The following is a 25337-nucleotide window of genomic DNA, read 5'->3' as shown; positions in this document are numbered from 1 at the left end:
TCTAACTATAACTTTATAAAGACTAACACCAAAAGTTGATTTACTATAAAGCTTCATAGTATTGAAGAAGAATTTTTCAAATCTCATCTCACAAATCTAAAAATGTTCACACACATTCATTGTAGTTGTGCCGTATGATTCCTTTATTTTTACGAATCGCCGAATCTAACGACCATCGCTCATGTGCCTTTCATCAAGAAAATTTTGATAAATTCTTTAAATTTCAAAACACCTTATATATGATAGTGCTAATAGTTAATTATGAGCATTTTATACTGTAAAAAATCTTGGTAATCTCTGTGTGAAATGTTTTTCATAATTTTAAAACGATGTTATCACTGTGACGTATTTTTATTGCACAAACTTTGGTTAATGTTGGCTGTTGCTTCGGAAAGTGTTCGGAAAGGATGCTAAACACTGTGGGGAATTTATATAGAACAGGCGGACATAATTAGTTTAAGAAAAATCTACGGAGTTGTCTCAACGATTTTGTGCATGCATGTGTTTTGATTAAATTCAATAAGTTATGTGTAATACACGCGTGCAAGTATGATAAATAACCTTTTTTTGGTATTTTAAGATATGTAAGCACCTCATCAATGCAATCTGCATGACACTAAAAAAATTTAATGCATAATCGTCTGCTAACATCGAATTTCTGATAAACATTTAATGCTTTATGAGCTGCTGAGCTCTACTAGCTGCTATCGATGAGCTTTACCCATTACGTTTAAGGGAATTTTTAAACAAGTAATTCTGCCGCCCAAGTTCTCAACTTCAATTTCTCCGAAGAAAAAAACAGCCAAAATTCGCACCAAACAGTCACTCATTGTGGGTGCATTGGCTTCTCTTGCACGATGAATGGAATTTCCGCACCACAGAAACGACAATTCTGCTTATTAACATAGCCGCCAAGGTGGAACTGAGCTTCAATGAAATATGCTAACGAAATTGTCTTCTAAATTGTTCTCTCTCGAAGATTTCCTAGTCGCCTCGATCCCAGAACCTAGTTGTATAGGGATCTGTAGTATTATATTAGTATCTATAGTATTATTATAAGATATTCCTAAACCTTTCCATGAAATCATTATCGCTTAGGATCTGAAAATATTTTTTCACTATACCGACTACGTTAAAATGCATATGCCCTAAAAGAAACACATATTCAGTTGCCCATGCACACTGTAGAATTCTATACAAACGTATATTCTGAAAACTTATTACATGCAAAGCGTTCGGTTGTTCTAATACAAGACATTTTACCTAGTTTACTTAACAAATAGAAAAGGGAATATGTTTAGTATGACCATTTCATAGAGTACATAAAGACCAGGCACCCCTTATGCATCAAGATGTGTTTTCTTAACATAAGCTTAGCGTCCAAGAACGGATGGAGACGGATGCAAAACTTACTGGAAATAGTTTAAAATTACCTACATTTTAATTGCTATACGTAGTTTAGGCGAAACAATGCGATTTTTTTTGCTGCATTATGACTTGTTTTGTAATTTTCTATACTAATTCCCCATAAAAGTGTACAAACATAAATATTTGATTTTTTATATCAAAGAAGGATCCATTACCTTTCTAATAACTTATAATTACCATCGCAAAATTGTGTCAACGAACGCGTTAAAGTGGCTGATAAAAAATTTCTTTCACTCGTTCGACTTTGACAGAAGAATTCTCGGGATCTACGCAACATGGAAGGTTAAAGATTCGTATCACTCATAGCTAACTTATCTATTTTAAGAAAATATACCTAAAATTCTAATTTTTTAAGTTGGTTTATGTTCGCCTTTTCCCCATAGTGCTACAGCTGCAAGCAACCATCATCAATGTACAATCTCCACCTTCAACGTTAAGGGGGGATCCCGAAGCAAGGATTCTTCGGGTGCGGATGCGTACGGTTTATAAATACGTGTGTTCCGCCGCAGCTGAAGACATAAAGTTCGCAAAACGCGGCGAGTTAACACGGATCGACCACCGATTCTACCTGTTGTTTGAAGCGAAAAGTTTTGGGTGTATGGTAGTGTTGACGAAACGAATCTCTTGCCATTTTCATGCAAGTGGAGTTGTTACAAAACTGTTTTCAAAATCTATACTCTTGTAGTGAGACATGAAGTGACGTTTTAACGTGTGAAGCACCAAAAACCAATCTGTGTTAAATAATTTGATTGGGCATCAGCATCAACACTATATATTATTCTACTAAGTAACTCTAAGTAGATCTATTAAGAAGCTACACTTACGGTGAGCATTTTAATGAATTAAAAAAATCATAACTGTTCATGTACAGTTTTGCCATTTTTAACGCTTGCATTTTCCATATTTCATTACATTTAGTATGTGCGCTGAAATGAGGCGGCAATGGGAATTAAACAATTGACACCTCTATTATTCTATTCGTCATAACGTCTATTTTTTTCGTCGTATCCCAATATAAGAACGGATAACATAAGATAGTATATCATACTATTTTGTCATATATTACAATTTAGTGCAAGGTGTATTTAACTCGCAAAAAAATATTTTACTTTAGCTTTACAATTTATATTCGGATTACCGGATTTTTCGGATTCGGATTTTTACCAATAACTGTAAATATATACACCACACATCACATCAAAAATAATTACATCATTTCCTATAAATTGTTGATACTATGGCGCTTATTTTAATATTATAATAATTCACTATAAACTATATGGTGTAAGTATCTTCAAACAGTACCATTTGGAAGAAAATAATCATTGTGTAGTAAAGACTGAAACATAGATTCAGCTGCATACAGTTTATATCGATACACGCTTCATCAGAAATGATTGGAATTTTGATTTGTGTAACTGGTTTGCGACTTAAATTATAAACGCTTTGTGTGAGATGTTCCATATTGATTAATTTCAGATATTTTAAACATTGATCAATTTTGAATGTTTATAGTGCATTGGAAAAAATGTGTTTACGTAAAATATTTCAATTACCCTACTGTTGTTTAAAGTGATACTGGTTTTCCATTATGTTTCAACGAAATGACACACATATGCCACGGAGAACTGTGTGACCAGCTACCGAATTGTATGGATTGATCAGAGTGCATTCTACGTATGGTAATGACCATCAAAATTCATAGCTCTCCCGTGTGCGACATGCACAGAAATTGTGGCGAGATAAAACACGTTTCATCACTCTGATGACATGAACGATAATTGCTTTAAATCAAATCTGACAAGAATTCATTATAAATGACTCAAAACATTTGCGAGCAACGAAGAAGCCAAACTGGTTTTCCAGCCAGAGCTTTCATGTTTAAACCCGTATGCTGGTGTAACAACCGTATATAAATTTAGGCGAACGTTTTTTATGAATGAAATGCCATATATGCAGAAGCATTACCTTCTTTTTGCGCATTACGGTTACACTCAAACTCACCTAATAGAAGCATTTAGACTGTCCTAGAAATTTCCCACCACACGTGGACTCTAACACTCCGAAAAACCAACATATACTTTGGAGGTTATGCATTTGTTCGCTTAATACGTCACATATCATGAGCGTTAATCATTTATTATATCCTTTTTAAGTATGGCTCAAATCCGATATTAAACGATGTTCGATAAAACGCAACTACTGACTACGACTAGATAAATTGCATATGTCATGCATTTTTAACGCTCATCAGATTGAAAACTGCATTGTTCGATACATGATATTTTTTTTAGAATTATGTCATCAATTTTGATTTATTTCAATACATCGAAGGCTGAACAAATATGATCTTAAAATTTCAATTCAGGAAGTCACTTAGGTTTGACTATTATGTTATAGATGTAAAACCTAGAATCAAGTATCATGGCAAAGTTGTGATCTCATTAATTATTATAATTTGATTCAAGGGTGTTAACTTATAATGTGTCGGCTTTTCTCAATTGACGCAAATTATCTTTGCATATTTGATACATTTCGATCAGGGCAAACTGTGATGCAAGAAGAAGTTTGTTTCCGGACGAATACGGCCTACTTCAATGGGAAAAGCTCTCGCTCTCATGAGTAAGCGAGACGTATCTGTTCTTCTACTAGGAAATGCAAATGTAGAAGAGTATTGTGTATGAAAAGACAACAACTGTCGCCCCTGCACTACTACAGCATTCATAATATCGAGACATTAATTTGTCTTAATTGCACGACATCTAGGGTGCAACAGGTAGGCAAACCGGCTCGTGATTAGTATCAGTTTACAATTTAACGATTTTCACTTAGCAGTTAATGTCCTACCAGAAGAGTGTGCCGGGTACTCTGGTTTTCACGAACAATCGCTCATCCTCAAACGCATGTACCGAAACGTGATGGTGGTTCTCGGTGTTCCTTCATACATGGTATAGTCCTTTATAATTACCTGCGTTTAAGCTTAACGCCTCGGAGTTTTTTTTTTATTATTGGAGTGGCGCATTACTTTTGGGCGTAGATTATCCAAAAGTTTATCTCCACTTGCCTTAGTAACTAGGCATGATTTATGTTTGGCGATTTTTTCTCACATCGAAACATAGTACGCTATTCAGCACTAAAAGCAAAGCTTTTCCAGCCGACTTATAATGAAGTGATAATGAATTGTGAAAACGTGCAGTGATAAACCATTTTGTAAGCCATTATACCTTGATGATTTTCCGGCTTTTTTCAGCTTTTTTTTATACGATGGAACAAAGTGGTTGGACTTGAAAAAGTAACAACAAAAATGAAACCAACTAACCTATCGTACTCATCCCATCTTTGATAACCATTGGAAGCAACCATTTCGAAGTAGATACAAAAACACGTGCAACCCCTACAATATGATCCTATTTTCAGGAAGGGATAACGATGATACGATGAACAGGCAGTCAGTTTTTCAAAGGCTTGTGGTCCATTCGAATTGATATATTTACTGAGAATGATTTGCTGGTTTATACTAAGTCAATTCACCGACAACCCACTAACATGATTGTGTCTTTCATTCGTACGTAAAGTATGCATATAAGTAAGCATATAAGCTTAAGAAATTTCAATAAAACTCTTGACAGAAGCAAATATATTCAGTCTCCCTTTCTGTGAAACTCGGCTCTCACATATGCATTCAACAATAGGGGCTAGTGAGCATCGCTTCGCGAATAGTTTTCGTTCCTATTTACTTCAAATGTGTAGTAAGAATACATAGTATATACATATAATTATCTTTTTTCTTGTTTTTATTCGACGCTTCTAACCAGCATTCATATTTTGCATTCGTTCAGAACAGATTCAGAATTTCAAACACATTCAGACAGATTGTTTCTAATGCCTGTTGTTGAATATTCGTATGTAAAAACTTGAAAAGAAACGAAACAAAATACTTCGTTCTTTGTTAAAAAAATACTATAATAGTATGTTTAGTTTTAGTAGTTCATCCATGAACATCATTCATTTTCGTTCATATCGTACTTAAGTTTAATATTTAGTATTGTAATTCTTCTTCTCTCCATATAAACTTCTTTTACACAGCAATTTTGATTTGATTTTGATCAAATCTGAATAAAATCGAACAAAAACTCAAAAAACCAAATGCAAATCATTATAAATTAATACAAATGAATTATATGAATAAATTTTGTTAATTTTGTTTGTTCATTCCAGTATTTGGTAAGTATGTAGTAATGTTCAACAAAGAACTGAAGATTACAAACCACGTATGACATGCGAATACGAATCGCAAAGCATGCCCATATTTCAACATACAAATTGGTCTTCTTTCTTTGTATTAATTCGAGGTGTGAGGGGGAATTCATTTGAGAGACTCAAAACCAATGTAACAAAAACGATTTTCACAAACGAACAGAACGCACAGAAAAAAGATTCGCTCATCGTCCCTAGTTACTGCTTATTATAAAACGTACTGCAGACACGACAAAGTCCGATCATTTGACTATTGTTACCAGAAGCACCCCAATGGTGCAGCATAAGAATTTCCATTGTCCCGACAAAAGGACCTGCGCTGAGCGTGCCCTACGAGAAGACACCAGAATGTTGACAGTCACTGGAGTGTTGATGTAGCAAACGTTTTACGACGTCTGACTGAGTGACTGTTTGATGGAGGGTCGAGGAGAGATACTCCTATCTCAAGTGGCATATGAATTACCTTGCAGTCTCTTGCTACTTGCGCGGTAGGTGTGAATTTCGCTGCTTCCTGAAGCCCTCCTCACACGCGTACACGAGAAATAACTCGAATCCAAGACGAAATAATTCGTACCAAATTACACACATTGTACATTGCATTCCTCGTACTAGAGTATCATGTTTTAAAATAACAAACAAGCTAAATTTTTCGATACCACCGATGATAAGACTGCATCCAAACTCTAGACGAAATTTAGATTTTTAGGACGAATGTAACACGTGATTTTCCAAACTTTGAAATACCTCTCCTAAATACAAAGCTTGTTGCTTTTTTTGTTCTTCTTACTGCGCCGATCCGATCAACAGCAAAAACTCTAACAAAAAAGTGGAACATGTTTGCGCAACCATTTTAATCTTTGTCACTAAACATTTACCCATATGTTTTTGCTGCTAGCTAAAACATGAACTTTATAACGGTCCTCGACTACCTCTTCGGACCAATACAAAAATTGACCCACCATACGAAATCCCGCCGATGGTCTCCATCGCGTTTGTCCGTTTGGGGCGGCCAATACCGTTAAAGGACACAGTACGCTGCGATGGCTCTAGCAGGCTACGACTGGACACTAAACATTTGTTTGTTTACAAAACGAATCATAATTTATGAAGCTTGCTTTCCAGATATTGTAAATTCTAATCCAGCGCAAACGGCAACATCGAATTTTTCTTAAGAGTGGCTATTTATTACGTTTTCCACCTTTTGTAACTCTTTGCGTGTTATACGCAAAAAATTGCAAAAAATGGAAAACGTAATGAAACGCCGTTTTCTAACAAATATTGTTAAGCAACATGTTTTATCTCATAGCAGCAGGCAATGCATTAATAATTGCAGCTGTCATGGATTACGACAGACCTATTTAATAAGTAGAAAATTAAAAGCACCTTTTATGCTAGCCGACGGCGTTCCCATAATCGAAATGCAGCTGACAGTATGAAACATGCTATCGTATATAGCTACTTTTATTTTACTTTTATTTTTATTCCGTTAAGCGGCAGTAAACGCCAGCAAAATCATTAAAAACATTCAAAGCATCAAACCACAGATAGCGTCGTATGGAGTTTAATATGTTTAATTTCAAGATACAACGTAGTCGTTTTTTTAATATCGATTTTCGAACATCGCTTCCGAGCTTTGGTGTGTATATTTTTTTAATTTTCCATTTGTAGTTTAGTTTTCAATTGTCCATTGGTGCCCAGAGGTAGCTGATTGACTAACAATATTTAAAGTAGATATACATAACTTTACCAAGTACTGCAGGATATAAAAGTGTAAATTGAACATTGAACTATATAATGAACATGTTTTCCTGTAAACAGTAGCCAGCCTTCTTGTTCTTTGGCACTACAACCGCTGGGTGGTCTTAGCCTGCACCAGAGACATTGTTAATATCTCTCTGGTGCTATTCGCAACAGTTCGATTTTACGGGCGGGGTTGTTATAAGCCCCGCCGCCAACCCCCTGTCACGCCGGTATCGGGAATGGAAACCATGGCCGGTTGAGTGGCAACCGATCTCGGGATTCGAACCCAGGCCAGCTGCGTGACAGCGACGAGCGTTACCGACTGCTCTGTCAGCGGGGGTCAAAAGTAGCCAGTAGCGAATTAGAAAACCCAACCGCATCCGATGAAGTACACTTATTATTACAATTACTAACGTGCTCGGAATGATTTGAGTGGATGGGTGTCTGGGATGGATCGTTTAGCTTGAACACCGCTATCAGTTCGGTACCACAGTCCCAGATGTTCTATTATTATTATGATTGAAGAAAGTTCCTTAGATTGTCAAAAAATGACGAAAAGTTACGATTATCTACATCTTCTCTTATGCTCATTTATGTCACCAGTATCCGAAGAAAACAGGCAATTGGTTAAGTAATGCTAATAGAGAAAGTGGTCATTAGTAGTTAGTCATTACTCATAACTTGTGCGATGCACATAATGCCACTGCCCTAGATAATAATTCCTGTTCTAGTATGCTGCAAAGATACAAACGCAACGCTGCAAGAAGCATTAGCCGGCCAAACGAAATGGACCAGCTCTTCCGCTAGACCGCAAATGGGTGTAGATTACAATATCCTTTTTTATCATAAAATTTATCACCTGATGGTAAACTGCGATACACGATATCGCGCCAAGTAGTAGCATGCATGGGTTTGTCGATGGCCGATAAAATGGCATTGAATGTATAGTTTGCATAAAATTTCTTCATGGCTAGAAAGTCGAATGGTAAGGGGAAGATACCCTGGTGCAATGTGTTTGTAATAATGACCGACGCATAGTTATTTCAAATTAACAATTTTAGTGAAGAAACAAAGAAATATGATGTTTTGATGTTTGATGTTTGCCTGAAAAAAAAAGAACAATGAAAAATTCAATAAACGTCTACCTGCGTAACGTTATCGAATGCTGCTCATTATTTATTTAACTCATGGGTACGTTTAGAGCCATGAAAATAGCATCTATCGGCGGCTTTGAAGACTTTGTGCATGAGTAAAGTTTTCTTTACTTTTACCAAAACGATCAAACGGCGACACAGTAGAACTCTTTTTGAAATAACTTCTCCTTGCTATTTTCAGATCGCACAACCAGCAAATAAAAGTTGGATGTCTTGCGTTTTTCCTTGCGCATCCCAGAAGCAACACGTAACTAATTTTACATTTAAATTGATGTCCCCTACGAGCGCAAAGTGGTAATCACTTTGTAAGTCGATAGACTTCCTTTCAAATAGATCCGCTTAGCACGGGTGACTGCTTACAAAAATTGTGTACTTTTACTCTCGCAATACGTAAACCGATAACACAAAGAACGACTTTTTTGCTTCTAGGCTCACTTTCACACTCGATAATACCATGCATCATGTTAACCAGATCTAACTTTGGCTCCTAGTAGAAAGTTGCGCGTTGATTGCACGCATACTGAGGCACTTTCCTGTTGTGCGAATCAGGTTGCTATCAAAGGAAAGGATTACGCTCTATTCGCAGCAGAGAAACTTAGCTCCTTTCTGTACCATATAGTAAAAGCCGTAGTACGTCCCATGGTAAATCACAACATTAATCTCCGTTTCGTTCTTAGCTGTATTTAAGTGTGGGTAAACAAGATCTGTTCAAAAATTTATTGCGCTCTTACCAAAAGTAATACATCGATTTCAATCATCGGGTAGATAGATTGGTAATTACACTCAATAACATTGTAATGGAACAGTGACCGTTTCTCTATTTCATTTTTTCATACGATGGATGATGAGGTGAAGTTTCATAATCATAATAATCATCATAATTGATTGTTCTTACAGGAACATTCGACATACACAATTTGGCAGCTGGTGATGTCTGCTATGAATCACTGTGAATGAAATTTCGTTCATACTTTTGTATATATGGAACTATCATCGTCGCCTTGAATACTTACGAATCGGCATGATGATGGTTTCTAACGGTTTCATAACTCGATTAATGAGCGTAAGTTTGATTGACTGTTTTTCGGTCTAACGAAGAATTCATTAACGAGTGTTCCTAATACAACTTTGGATCATTAAAGCTGCAAAACTTCATTACATAAAACGATTGGATAGCATACAACGAGTACAATCTTCTTCTTCTATCTTCTTCTTCTATATATATAAAAATGGATGTTTGTCTGTCTGTATCGCGTTTTCTTCAAAACTACTGAACCAATCCGCGATTTTGCACAGCGTAGTTTTGTGACACCGGATTGTGAATAGGAAAGTTTGAGCCTCCCACACATCCGGCGAGGTGGGACTCCCACACAAACGTAACATAAAATTCAGCATAATTCGGGTGGTTTTCGAGCAAATCGAACCAAATTCTGCAGGCGCGAGTTTTGGGGAAATGTTTTGGTGAATGTTTGAAACCCCTCACCACTTCACAAAGGGGGATTTCCATACAAAATCTAAGTTCATTTCAGTTCAACTCGGATAGTTTGCAAGCAATTTGAGCCAAATTCAGCTGGTGCGAATTTTAACATGTATCCAACGGGAAGCGGGAATTGAAGCCAGATCATTTGGAACAGAGGAGCAACGGGAAGCGAGAAGGGAAATCGATCGTGTTTGTCTTCGGGAATCCCGATTATCTGAAACGGAGGAGTAACGGGAAATGAAAAGGGAAGCCGATCGGATACGTCACAGGGAAGCCCGATCGTCCGAAAAATAGGAATAACGGGAGGTGTAAAGGGACGTCATCAGGAAGTCTGATCTTTTGAAACGCAGGATAATCGAGAAATGACGATGAATTGAGGCGTGGCGAAGCGCGCCGAGAACTGTTAGTATTATATAAAGGGTGTGCCTGTCAAAAATTGATAAAACAAAAAAAATTGTCAATCAATCCAACATTTTATGAAAAAAACCAGTAATGTTTCATTTGAAAGCTCATTTTATACAGAATATGTAAGAAAATATCATTTAGTCCTCCGTTTTAAGGAATACGTATTGCCGGACCTTTCGTTTTACTCCCCTAACGCCAGTTTTTTTTAAATTCCATCTCACTGACAAACTATTTTACGGGTCTTTTTGAGGTTTCGGTTGATGATGGTTTTTTTGATAATAGTTTTTGATTGGGCGAAGTTCTGGCGTGTTGGCGGGGTTCATGTTTTTGGGCACCATCTGGACGCTGATTACGGCATACCACTTCATGGCATTTTTCCCATAATTACAAGATGCTAAATCCATCTAAAAAACAGAAAAGAACCTTTGTACTTTGAAACAGAAATGAACCTTTGTCAGGTTGAAGTTGACCAATTTTTGACACACTCTTTATTATATAATAATAAAGTGTAAGGATATATTTATTACATTTATATGTTAGCTCTGTAACATATAAATGTAAAAAATATACCTTCGATAACTTCTGATTGATTTAAATTGTTGGCGTTTATTTCTTGTTGCTAATTACCTCGAAGTTCGAAGTCTTCTATCTATAACCGGAAGATTTGCTCCGTAATACGCGAGCTCCCATTATGCTCACCTGCCAATTCATCTACGACCCTACTGCGTAACGAAGAAGGACGTCCAGCTAAGATTTGCGATGGTGTCCTTCACACGATCGATCGAGCAATCTGCGGACAATCTCGGTCTGCAGAAAAACGGGAACAACACCCATGTTGGATCAAGACTTGTGTTGGATCTCGTACAGATCAAGACTTTGGCTATTCATCTACAACTGACAAAGCATCCAATAAGTAGTACTGTAGTTCTTTCATAAAATATTGAGTCGGGATCATATAAGGTCATATACATTTCATATCCGATTCACAGTTGGTAATGTTGAATGCATCCAAGCCGCCATTGACCAATTGATCAACCCGTTCATGAACGATCGTCGTTCATCAGACCATGGGTTCGATTCCCAAGAAGTGCCTCAAAAACCAATTCAATTTATCAGAAAGGGGGAGCTCTAGAAAATGCGAGGTTTACGCAGCGTTGTAAGATATTGTTCGTCTTGGTGCGTACATTGAGGTATCAGACGGCCACCGGTTTGTACAATATCTTCCAATTGGCCATGCGATTTGACACCGTTGAACTTTTTCTTGTGGGGTTACGCAAAAAATCGTGTTTATGCTGACAAGCTGGCAACTTTGGAGCATTGGAAAAATAACATTCACTGAAATGTACAAAACGAAATTCATTGAAAATTATGTTATCAGAATCAGCTGTAGCCACAGATCCAGAGAGGGCCATCTGAACAACATTGTGTTTAGCGCATAATGGCAAAGTACAAACACTATGATAAAAGTTATTTTATCAAAAAGTTAATTTTTCATATGTTTTTTTTTAAGTTTTTTTTCATCTACGAAATGGATAAGCCTGTAAGAGAATAAGCAATAAATGATAAGCAGCTTGGGAAGTATTGCTCCCTATAGCCTCCCTTTCCAACAATGTTCCTGCAACGTTGCGATACGCTGTAGTGAGAGCTGGGATTTAAATTGTTCTGGCTTTGTACTGCGTTGTGGCTTTGTAGGATTTATTTCGTAAATTGGTTTAGTGTATAGTTCACACTACCGTTTCGGTTCTTAATGGAAAAGTCAATAAGTCAATGTTCGATCAGTCTCACTTAGGGCTAAGTATGTTAAGAATAAACAAAACAACTCTTGAAAAATCTCATCTCATCCAATACGCATCACTATCGTTAGAAGACGTGTCGTCAGAATATTTGTGGAAATACATAGACTTTTCATGCACTTTTTTGATAACATACAGTCATACATGGAGAGACATTCTTAAAGCTAATATCATAGGTATTTTGTGTCTGTCTAGAGCGATGTAGAATACAATATTTATGAACTTCCGAATACCGATAGGAACATTTATGAATCGCGAATAAAAATGATTTGTGGCATGCTTTTTTGCTGTTTTTGTCTTTAAACAAAAATCTCCAGAGTGAAGGTATGTTAGTTAGAGGCAGCATAACTCGGTTTACATGGTCGATTTGACACTGACCATTTGACAATGTCGAACAAAATCTGAAGGAATTTGTGGTGGCGAAACATCTGGCCGAGATTATGAAGCATACTGGTGCTAACGCGCACTGTTGGTTATTAATATTTTATTGATTTTACATCACTTCCACATACCTGATGCTGATGTTCGTGGAATGCTGTTATTGTGCTTATGCGCGCCAGATAGATGCCAAGTCAATGTATTATAGAAGATTGTGACGCTCTGTTGCATTTGAGCGACGAGTGGATCTCAGTGTGAAGCGCAACTGGTAGTAGTAATAAGGACTTTTCTATACTGTTCAAACCACTGATGTACACGACAAGCGAGAGAAGATACCTGTTGATATTACGTCCAACAGGATCAAATAGAAACCAGGTAAAGCTGCTCTGTGTTTTGCTTCTGTTTTGTACGTGCCTAGGGTTACATAAACCGCACCGTGTACTACAGGAATAGTAAAAATTGGAGTAAACACGAAAACAATAAACAAATACTGCTTTATTAAAATGTTTGCTTGTGGTTATATTCTGGAGATTATGTAATCTGTTCCAATTCGACTGTAATCTGCTGCAATTCGACTATCAGCGCCAATCGAATTCAGTGCCTCTCTTTACGATAGTTACGTGCCTTATGGGAAAAATGTGAAACAAACGCTGATTGCTCACAATACTTTTGTCCTCATTGCCACCTACCAATGAAAAATATTTCAATGTCGGCGAGGGTATGTGTAAAATAAAATATTACCCATTCAATACGTTTCTTTTACTCGATCTCGAATGTTTCCTTCATAAAAGCTAAATCGCCAATACTAAAACATAATCCAAAACAGATTGAATATAAATCTAAGATCTTCAATCGGCAATTTATACATTTTATCTTCAACACAGCATTGGTGGTGTCCTAGTTGAGAAAAATAAAGTAAACTTTTTCATCAGTTGTTTCATGGTTGCGGAAGTAAATATACCCATCTAGAAACCAGGTTGATAACAAAATAGGCAAAAATGATATGTGAAAGGCAAAAGGTTTCGAAGAGCAATCAAAACCAATTCTATATTTTTTCAAGTGTATGGTTATTGTACGTTCGCATTATATTTTGATTGATTTTTTATCGACTCACATCCAATTTTACGGAGAATTTTGTTTTCGTTTCTTCGTTTTTATTTCCTACGGACAACACGCCGTAGGAACAACTGCCGATTCACTGATTTATTACTTTGAACGAAATTAACAATTTATGGAATGATAAATTTATGTTATTTATGAATTTACGAAAATACGGCATTAAATATCCATCTAAAAAGAGATGCACCCTTTAGCAAAAAAATATAAAACGCAAATCTGTTATGTTCAATTTATTATCTTCTTCTCTTTCCAGGCTATGTGCAGAATAAATGTAACCACGTTTACATTAATTTTAGTGTTCACAGTCGGGAGTCTAATGTCGGATTCGTTACATCCTCCAGATGGTAAGTTCCACAAAGAAGTTTATTTTGTGGGATGCTAAAACCCTGCAGCTGTACTTACTTTCCCGCTAAACCGTACGCACCCAGAAAAATATTATGACTCATAAACTAAGAAAAAGGTCAACCAATCAACAGCGCTAAACATGTACTGCTCCTTAGCAAACATCCTTTACCGCACGTTCAAGTTACTGCCCCAAAATAACTTCAAGCTCAAGAAGCCGAAAAGCAGATTAGGTATTTAAAGTTCTCCGCTCATTGCATTTCCCCATTTTGTTCAACCGGATGTCGTCGCGTTGGTCGTTGGTTTAATTTACAGCTAAAGATTCCAAACAAACCATGCCAACGCCAACCATGCCCTAGCATTGTCAACCTGATAAAGTTCTACAGCAACCCTTAAGCTTGTTGACCACGTAAAGTCTGGGTTCGATTCGCATATTTTGGCATAATACCAGAAAGCGTCGCCTAAGGGCACAGCCTCTTTGACATTAAAACCAGGATGGAAAGAGAATATTTAAACATCGTTTTGTTTGACTTTAGCAACGGTAGCAAATTGTAAAGGTTTAACAAATTTAACCCTATACTTTACGGTGTCAAAAGCCACTATATAATTTTCTTTCCCCGGAAAGGCGAGGAGTAAAGAGGATCCGAGTATGGTAAGCCTTAAAAAAGTGTAAAAAATTTCAAAATTTTCAAGTTCCACAAACATGTGTTAGCAGGAAAATCCTTGCAACTGAATGCACTTTCACAAAAACCATCCATATTTTCTTATGAATCTAGAATGATATTATTCTCAACATTTAGTGAAGCTAGTGAAGTGAAGCTATAATCAATTGCGTCGCTGATACGAGGTGTGTTCAAAAAGTTCCGACAATTTTGTATTTACGCGAGCTACGTATATCCGATTTTTGATGTCGATGTCAGTGAGTGATGGTGAAATGTTCGGCCGTTTTGAGTAATCGGTAAATTTTTGACAACTGTTTTGCTTGGATAATATTTTTCTCATCGGCGATCCCGTCTTTATCTTCTAAATCGTATCTAAATGGTGTTGTTTTGGCCAAAAATTCGAGCAGAAACCACGATGTGTTAGCAGAACGCGCATCAGCCAATTTTGGGTTTCGCACAAATCCGGGCGTTTGTGACGGATTGCTTCGGGCAAATCGTGCATAAATCTGTTCTATCTTTTAGCAACAACTCATGATGCACCACGACCCCGAAGAAAACTGTAAGCTAAACTTCACATTTCGACCGCATTCGACCAAACATGGCTTTTCGATGTTCACAACTTCTAGGCCCTCTGAAAAAAGTTTGAACCATCGATAAAAGCTGCTTTTGGTCTAAATAGCTTCACCATAAGCCACGGTCAACATTTCAATTGTGTTCGAGCTTTAAATTTTGTTTTTTACACAAAATTTGATACAAATTCTTTGCCATCCATTTTTCGGAATAGACAAAAATCACCGATGGGCCAAGACACGCGCACAGTAAAATAGCTGTGAAAAATTTACTAATTACTCAAAATGGCCGAAAATCGAATATACGTAGCCCGCGTAAATACAAAACTGTCAGAACTTTTTGAACACACCTCGTATATGGGGTGAACAACTCCGCGCATATTTGATGGGAGTTTTTATCTTCGAATTAAAGCTGCCAAAGGACGCTAAAAAAGTTTATTGAATTGTTCACGTGAACTCTCGTTTTTTATATCACAAATCGTTATATAATAAAACATTTTCAACACATGCAGGAAGGTTCGCGGAAATAACAAATCAGAATTTTATTGACGCTTAAGGGACGATGCAATCCCAGAGAAGGTGAAATTTCACTTTTACTTTGCCTGACTTTGATTAAGAAGGTAACTGCTCGTCACTTCGCCAGGATGGAGTTTTCCGTTAGTGTTGTACGAAAAGTGTGCAAATGCGTGTGCGAACGACGTCCTACGACGTATCCCACAATTGCGTCGCCGAAAACAGGCCTCCGAAGAGGCGAGTGAATTTTAACGCTCAAACTCTGTATAATTTTAACCAACTATCTATCCAGGCTCGATTAAAGATTTGTATGAGTATCTTCTGCAACGGGAATATGCCGCTCCTGTACCCTACGCCGATCATCAAATTAAGCGAAAAGCAGTAAGATCCCCATCACTGAGATTACGTTTCGGCCGACGTAGCGATACTTCGATTCCAGCTCTGCCAGAGGATGTGAGAGTAGATTAATGCATGTTTTTCATACATGAACTGTAAGTTTATAAAATACTGGCGCAAACTATCCATTTCTCAGGATGACGAGGCGATGGATCAGAGAGCTATCCGGGCTCCACAGCTCCGACTCAGGTTTGGAAGAAATGATCCCGTTTGGTCTTCGTTTAACGAAAACGCGCTGCTCGAGGAAAACTATGACAAGCGAGCTCCTTCTCAAAAGCTTCGATGGGGCCGTTCGAATTTATTTGGCAATCTGGTCAATCAGGTAGGATGGCGATATTTTCTTCCAGAGCGGGTGCAAAAAAATCGGCAGCGAAAAGAGGAGCAAAAACGTGTTAAACATGTGTACCAGCAGCTTATTTCCATATAAATGTCTATTCCAGTATCAGCACAATGACGTTATGCAGCAGAAAGCTATAAGGGCTCCACAACTCAGACTTCGCTTCGGCAGAACTGATCCATCCTGGTCAATATACAATGAGCATCAACGCACTATTGCAGAGCAGCCGATATTACCGAACGAATCAAACAAAAAGCGTGCACCATCCCAGAGACTCCGATGGGGACGTTCCGATCCGTCGCTCACTAGTAAAGGTTCAACAGAGGTATACATTTAGACCATTAAAATAACGTGTACAAATTTCGGTCAATGAAACCTTCTTCAAATTTATACGTCGCTTTAAGACTTTTTCTTATTCGGCAACAACCGCGGAGCGGTCTTATCCTGCACCAGAGCCAATGTTATCTCTGTTGTTCTCTGCAATGGTTCGTTTTTAACGGTCGGGGGTTATTGGGCCCGCACCAACCCCCTGCTTTTTTGCAGGTATCAGGAATCGAAACCATGGCCGGCTGCGTTACAACCGGTCCCGGGAATCGAACCCAGTCGCGCAACTGCGTGACTGCTCTGTCAACGGAGTTAACGTTAACGCTTCAAGACTAGCCACATGTTTTAGGTGTGTTGAAATGCCAGAAATCATTTTATAATTTGATAACAAATTGAAAAGAGTTTATTTATAATTTTTTTAAATTATTACTAGGCCAGAATTATTACAAAGTTTACTTAATCAGATTAAGATAATCTGAATAAGTTAAGAGTGTGGCATATCCAAGGTATTGCATAAGTGTATTTAAATCATGGACGAAGAGAATTTTGCTTAAATCTATCTCTACTTTTTTCTCTAAAACTTCCTAATACCACGAAAATGTCTCTAATACTTTCTTGTTTTCTTAATTCATGACCACAAACGGCGAACTCCATTGGGAACGTAAACCAAAATCTCGACATATCTTCGCTGCTTAACTCAAACACCCATCAAAACAAAACCATCCTAATAAATAATTAACCATCCTAACCAAAGGACAAGACAACGGATGAGGTGGAAAATGATAGCACCGCCGCTGTTGACAACTAAACACGCGGCAATTACCTGAGACTCTAGTTATTGTCACTTGCAAATCCCCATAGATTAAGTGATGACGTCTTCTGATATAAACTACAAAGTAAACGTGCCAAATACAAAATACAATAATCTATACTACTAACGAAGGGATTCTCTTCCGTCTATGGCACAACGCAGAACGACACACTCTGATGCAGGATCCGCAGCATAACGATAACTTTATTCGAATGAAACGTTTGTGAATTTGAGCGTTTGAGGATTTGTGTAAAAGTCGATTTTGTTTGTCACAAAACCTGACAGCACATTTTCATCGAACAATTACTAACCACGTCGGGAAAAATATACCTTAATAATAAGGAAATCGAAGAAATCAGTTAAACTTTCATTATGTAAAATACACCCCGCTATAATAGCATGCTGGCTTGAAAACGTTTATCGTGATATGACTCTGTTCAGTTGTTGCAGTTGAGAAACGAGGTAAAAAAATATAATAGATTTGCTTAGGAGCATATTTAAAAATCTACTAACAAAGTACCCACACCATTCAAATGTCGCTGGCGAATTCATTCACAATAAAACAATTATCACTTTACGGTCATTGTGGTGAAAATTGTTTATTTAAATTACATTTCAGTTAAAGTTTACCACTCCTTCCAAAAATGTGCAAGCGAAGCATAAAATTGATCATAGAATAAGACTAACCATTTCCCATCAGCTAGATAGAACGTAAAAGATCAGTAGACAAATAAATTTTTAAAAAATAATAATTAACTATACAGAGGGTGCACTTCAATGTAGCGATAAAATCGTTTATCAATATTACTGTACGTCACGCATATTTTATTTAACACCATATTTCTACATCATAGATTTTTGTGTCAGCCTTGCGACATTTCTTCCACGGACGCAGTGGCCAAAACTAACCTTTGGCCCTATACAAGGACAAAAAAACTCGAAAATAAACCCAAAGAGAAAATTCTTTAAGAATATATTTATTTATTTATTAATTTTTTATTTTATTTTTTTTATTCATTTATTTATGTATTTATTTATTAATTTTTTTTTATTATTAATCCAAGCTCCACAATAAAAGGAATTAGTGCTTTACGCAAGCACAATAATTTGCTGTATTAATTCTGTGCTGTTCCGGTGTGTTTTGCCAATGAATTCATTGCATGTGTGAATAACTGCGCTGTTGAGAATCCTGGCAGTTCGAATATCGACGTATAAAAACATATTTTTGTAACTAACCTATACTAGACAAACACACAATGATCATATTGTATGTACATACTAATATATCAATTAATATATTATGGAAAAACTGAATGACCAGTGTTTGTTTTGCTGTTATAAAACAGTGTTGACAATCATGATGACTTCAATTGTTCTTCTTACTTCCTACCAGTCAGCGATGGCTTATTATAACGTACAAGATCTTTCGGCACGTTTTTATTTTATGAATACGTAGTTTATAAACAAATTTAATTTAGAATTAAAATAATACATGTAATGGCAAGTCAGTCGATTTTACATCGTTAGTTACCCTTTGAACAGCATAAGCAAAAGTCGTAGAGCTTCAACTTATCGTTTTATATTTTTTATAGTTTTAAAGCCGTTAAATTCACTCAATGTGATGGTCCACTTCCATCCATATTATGATGTGGAGTACAAGTAAGGATGTGGTTTGTCCGCAGGTAATCCGCCTACGGTATACTGATTTATCGGTTCCAATGCGAAAGGCTGGCGGGTTTTCGTGCCTCAATGCATCAACTTTAATGCAAAAGTTCAAGTTGTTGATATTAGGGTTCTGTCCGTGTTCTAACATAAAATAAAGAAAGTAAAGTTTAATGTTACAAAAGGCATTTTGCCTAACCTATTCTAGTAAATTGCGTTTAACGTGTTTACACCGGCTTCTTGTGGTAGCTACACGGTACTTATTCAGAGTGCGAACACCAAACCCATCTGGTGTTCTTTATACTTTTTCTTTGCTTCCAGGACATAGGAAAAATACGTCGAAGTAAACATGGAGCAACAATTCAGAAGGCATGAAAATAGTGTGTACCAACACACTGGTAACCATATGGTTTACTTAGATTTTCTTGTCTATAGTAATAAAAAGCGTAGGTTACGCCATATTGTTCCAAAAAAACAGGGTGTTTCATTAACGATGCATGACTTCATTTGGTTATAAATAAAAAAACGACTGAATAATTTTTAATGGTTGAACATTTATTTGAAACGTTCATTCCTTCCATTGTTTTGTGAAAAACAATTGTAGTCAAATGTGAAATACCACGATTGGCTTGGCAGTAGCTCACTCGGTCGACCTATTCTTGAGAACATTTTCGATTGTATCTGGTTCTATTTCGTCAATAGCAACATTAATTTGGGTCTTAAGGTCTCCCAATAGCTGCAGGTATGTTCTCATAACATAAATATTGATTGTGGCTGTCACTGTATGGCACGTAGCGCCGTCCTGTTCAAACCAAACGCCGTCCAAGTTCTGAGATTCAATTTCGTCGAAAAACCAAACAGCCAAAATCTGCATCATACACTGCACTCGTTGTGAGTGTATTGGCTTCTCTTGAACGATATGTGGGTTTTCTGAACCACAATACTGCTTATAAACATAGCCACCGAGGTATAAATTCCCTTGTGGTTCCCTGTAGATATTCGTCTGCATTATTAAAAAAAACTGTTTGTTCAAAGAAGTCACACAGGAGTTAAAAGGTACTTAATATAGAAACATTTCGAATCGAATCTGTCTACTGTTATGTATGTAACTGCCGACGCTGATGGACTAGTGCTGCAGCTACCGATCCACTCACTCCTACACTACAAACTCTGTAATAAACAAACACATCCACACTATATAGCCTCACCATTCGAGGAAAGACATTTTTTCAGTCAGTCCGATTCAGTCCGTTTCAGATTCAGTTCAGTTCGGATTGAGTCCGAATTCAAGTGCCGAAGAATAAAGACCCATTTCAATACAACACAACTCAGACTTGAGAAGAACATCTAGAACAAATACGCAACATCTACAGTATTAAACAGAAATAAAACCTATCCAACCTTGACACTTGACACCCATACCTACGTTAATACCTAAGGCGACAAATAAATGAGATAAAAATAAGGTAAGTGAATAAATTCCGATGAATTTGTATCTAGAATTAGTTGGAAAAACTATTGAAATTCGGTAGAAAATGAACAAGTAATTCAATGTCTTGTCGGGATGTATTATTTGCTGCTGACATAGCAACAAAGGTTTCTTCTTATCCGGCTACAACAGTCGGGCGGTCGTGACCTGCACCTAGACAATGTTAATCTGTGTTGCTTTTTGCAACGTTGTTTCTTACGGAAGGGGTTGCCAACAAAGGTTTAGTTCAAAACAAACCTTTCATTGAATTTAGGAGGGGTGTTAAAAAAGTTCTGATAATTTTCCATTTACACGGGCTACGTATATTCGATTTTCCATTTTTATGTGGCGTTATGTTGTTACTCATGTAACTCACTTATGGCGGCAAGTTCGGCCTTTGAGTTATCAGTCAATTTTTGGCAACTATTTTGCTTAGACGTATTTTGGCTCATCTTCGATTTTTGCCTACTCCAAAAACTGGATGGCAAATAATATGCACCAAATTTCAGTGCACTCTTAACTGAGAATGTTAACTGTGGCTTATGATGATGCTACTAGGCTGTTCAATGAGTTTTTTGCCTCGATAACAAAGGACCGTGCTTTGAGCCTAATTTTGTTTGTTACATTAGTACACTCTTCATATGAACGTATTTGAAGTTTTATTTCAATCGGCCACTTTTTTTTTCTTTTAGCCATTTAGTATCGACATGTCACAGTATTTTTTACAATGGAATGGATCGTGCAGTGATTAATTTTTTGTTTTTGAAAGGTTTATAAGTAAAGGAAAATTATGAACGAATGTTGAAAGTGTATAACGACTCTTCACCTTTAATTAGGTGGTTAAATGGATGTCGAATCACTTAAAGAGATTTAGTATAAGGCCTAGCCATCTCATTGAGCAGTATATACAATATTTTGACTGAAGTTTTGGGTTCGAGAAAGCTTTTTGCAAAATGGGTGCCGCATTCGCTAACAATGGAACAAACACACTTTCGAGTGCAACTTTCTTGGCAACATTTAGGCTTTATCGAAAGGATAAAGTGGATTTTGTGCATTGAATCATCACTAGAGATGTGAACCCAGTTCTTCGGCTCCGAAATGAATTCGTGTCCAGAAATCGCCCAGAAAGGTGTTTGCATCAGTTTTTGCGATTCGAATGGAATTTTCTTACCGAATTACTTGCAAACCTCTAAAACAATACATTTTGATTATTGTTGCAACGTTTTAGACCAGCTGAAAGAGAAAATTCATGAAAACAGACCCGGTTTAAAGAAGAAAAACATACTCTTTCATCAGGTCAATGCCGTGTCTGGAGCAACCGTGTCACAAGAGCATTTTAAAAATGGCAAAAATCCATGAATTGTTGGAGTATCAACCAGATTCACAAGATTTGGCCCCTGGCGACTTCCATCTGTTTTCGGACCTAAAAAAATGTGCACGGAAAGCGTTATTCATCAAATGAAGACGTCATAACGACATGTCGATACTAAATGGCTTGCAAAACAAAATTTAAGTGAACGATTGAAACGAAACTTCGTTACGTTAGGTTCGTAGCATGTCCCTTTGTTATCGTGGCAAAGAACTTATTGAACAGCCTAGTATTATGATCCAAACCAACGTTTATCGGTGTTTTAAAATGTTCTCAGAGGGCCGAGAAGATGTAAATGATGAAGAGTCAAGTTCGGTCGAATGTGAAGGTTTTGCTTGCAGTTTTCTTCGATTGCAGGGGCGTGGTGCATCATGAGTTGTTGCCAAAAGGTAGATTGGTCAATAAGGAATAATATGTGCAATTTATGCGCAATATGCGCAAAGCAATCCGCCAGAAACGTCCGGATTTTTGGGAAAACAAATATTTTGCGCCCCTGCTCACACATGTTTATTTCTGCGCGAATTTCTAGCTAAAACAACACACTAATAAAGCCGAAGCCACCGTATTCCTCAGATCTGGCCCACAGCGACTTTTTTCTGATTTCAAAACTCAAATTACCGCTTCGTGGTTAATTACTTTGAGGTAGATAAAAATCAACGATCAGCCAAAACAGGACCAGTCTGCTAAATAGCTGCCAAAAATTGACTGATTACGCAATATGGCCGAACTTGTCGTCATTAGTGAGTCACATGAGTAGCAATGTAATGCTATAAAAAATCAAAAATCGAATATACATAGCCCGCGTAAGTAGAAAATTGTCATTACTTTTTGAACACACCACTTATGTATTCTTGAGCTTAATATCGTTTTGCTAGAAAATGAAACATTCTTATTCTTTTGATAAAAAATCACTAACGTTACTTCGACCAAGCTTAGAGTAAACAGAATAATTTACGAAAATAGTTTGAGGTGTTGCACTAATCTAAATATTCTTCTTCTTCTTCTTATCCGGCTACAACCGCCGAGCGGTTTGGGCCTGTATCACAGAACCCTTTTCACAGCTCGTGGTTAAGCGCCTTCGTCAACCACATTACAATCTGAATATTTATATTTTAAAGTTATTATTATTAGAATCGATTTTCGATACAGCGATAGTGGGATTTCGACAGTTTTGAATTTAAAATAATTAAGCTTTTATTTTTTGAATTATACTGCGTTCCAAATGTAAAAGTATTGAATATCAGCAATATTCCAACATATACAGTTTAAATGTTTCGGCATGTTTCCGTCAGACCAATCGGTATTTAATTTTCCTGAAGAAACCAGATTACGGCTTTATCTACAAGTCAGTTGGTTGACCTCACTAAGATTTACGTTACTCTAGGGTACCACATTAAATAGATGGTTTGTTTATAGCACTGGACTATCCAACCTTGTCATTGGATGGAATAATTTGGCGCTTTATTGTGTTTCCAGCATAACCGTTGCTTAAAGCCGCAAACGCCGCTGGCCTGGCAGTCAACAATTTTGCCCATGAGGTGCTCTTTAGGGAATATCGTCGCTTTCATCCTGATCTAAAGGATAAGATGATACTGTTCAGGATGTCGAGCAATGTTTATTATTTTATGTACTTTGGACACAGTTCGACCTGTGTGTCGTACTGCGGTAAATACTGTAAAAAGCTGTTCGCGAATCGTACCACATTATCCACACATCAGTAACCTCTCCCGAATCAAAAGTACTCTATTGTTGGTGCATGTGTCAATGTCAATTCACCTCGGCACAGAAATGGTCTAACTTTGTTATCAGAGATTATGTTCAAATGGGTCAAACCGAATACGACGAGCACTTTACCTGTGGTGTCGCCTCAGTTTTCTAATCCCTATCCGCAATCAACTTTGAATAATTATTTAAACTTAATTATTCGCTCTTGCTTATATGTTGCTAACACTGCCGCCAAGCAAATGCACAACTACCTAGCAGTTTACCTTGTATACAGAACAAGGTAGTAAGTAATCGTATGTCCAAGTAATAAACGATTTCACAATTCTTCAAAAACTTCGGGAACATGTTTCAGCGATATCGGTATACCAGCAGCATACCATATATATCATATAAACGCAGTTTTTCAAAGAATATTTCACTATTTCATAACCCGAAAAAACTATTTTATTTTTTAAAAAATTATAGCTAGAGTAAAAGGTTTGAGAGAAACCACAACGACAATTTAGGAGCTATAATTTTAAATAATGAACATTTTAATGATCACTGTTTGACGTCCTCATTTTGGTGCAGCAAGTTCGAAACAGTTTGAGCCAAAGTGCCTTTGGCAATCTGGTCAACCATCTATACGACTATCAAGAAATGTTACATAGAGAATAAATGGTACATAGCTACAACACACGACGGGCCAACTACGGTCCAACAAACAACATCCGGTTCGATGAGAATATTGAAGAAAATTCGATTCTAGCATGCTACCTAGAGACTAGAGACTAATATCCTGCAGCCCTAGTTTAAAATCACTATGTGATGTGCACAGTCGAAAGACCAAACCAATCAACCCTTCTTGGCACCTGTAGATTGAAACACTAATTTATTTTCTACCTAGAGATATTTAGTTGAATCAAGTGGGAAATGGGTGCTTTTGCACTGGTGTTGGAAAGCAATGTCGTTAAACAGTCAACACTGTTTGCCACACTCATGTGGTTGGTTTATGGATAGATCCGAATCCAGTACAGGCAGTCTATTTCAATTCAATTTTTTACAGATATCTACGAATAACAGTTATTGATTCTTATGAAAATCGATAAATTTATATCATACAAAATGAAAAGTGACCAATAACAAGATATATATTATCTTAATATTAAAAGAAAAATAAACTGCGAAAATCAAATATTCAAAAACTACTTCATACATTCTCTTTTTGTTCGAAATCATTTTGAATCGTCCTAACAGACAGTGATGAAAATTTTGATTCTGATTTTTTCATAATATGCTGATTTTAATGCCTTATATGCTTGTACAGTGTTACCGCTGCCGAACGTCGTTATGTTACACATAATGTTTTTCTTATTAAAAGCAAAATAGTTTACAAAATTTACACTGCATTGTGGCATAAAGGTAT

The 25337-nt window shown here is 36.9% G+C and overlaps 1 protein-coding gene across 1 annotated transcript; it reads left to right on the top strand.

Annotated features, from left to right (window-relative positions):
• Positions 1 to 1966: 1966 nt before the first annotated feature.
• On the top strand, positions 1967 to 19022 carry LOC131208627 (short neuropeptide F). Its single transcript, XM_058201428.1, has 6 exons — positions 1967 to 2253; positions 14008 to 14098; positions 16133 to 16293; positions 16373 to 16558; positions 16677 to 16898; positions 17652 to 19022. Exons 2-6 carry the CDS (start codon positions 14011 to 14013, stop codon positions 17703 to 17705), a joined length of 711 nt encoding a protein of 236 aa, XP_058057411.1. The 5' UTR covers positions 1967 to 2253; positions 14008 to 14010; the 3' UTR covers positions 17706 to 19022.
• The last annotated feature ends 6315 nt before the right edge of the window (positions 19023 to 25337 follow it).

The sequence above is a fragment of the Anopheles bellator genome, chromosome 2 (genome assembly GCF_943735745.2).
Source record: "Anopheles bellator chromosome 2, idAnoBellAS_SP24_06.2, whole genome shotgun sequence".
NCBI lineage: Eukaryota > Metazoa > Arthropoda > Insecta > Diptera > Culicidae > Anopheles > Anopheles bellator.
This window is presented reverse-complemented; position numbering and strand designations above follow the sequence as displayed.

Excerpts from the sequence above, each read along its gene's own strand:
- LOC131208627 (XM_058201428.1), top strand. The coding sequence starts at position 14,011 with ATGTGCAGAATAAATGTAACCACGTTTACATTAATTTTAGTGTTCACA. Across the intron at positions 14,099-16,132 it reads TTCGTTACATCCTCCAGATG|GCTCGATTAAAGATTTGTAT; the intron begins GTAAGTTCCACA and ends CTATCTATCCAG. Across the intron at positions 16,899-17,651 it reads CTAGTAAAGGTTCAACAGAG|GACAAGACAACGGATGAGGT; the intron begins GTATACATTTAG and ends TCCTAACCAAAG.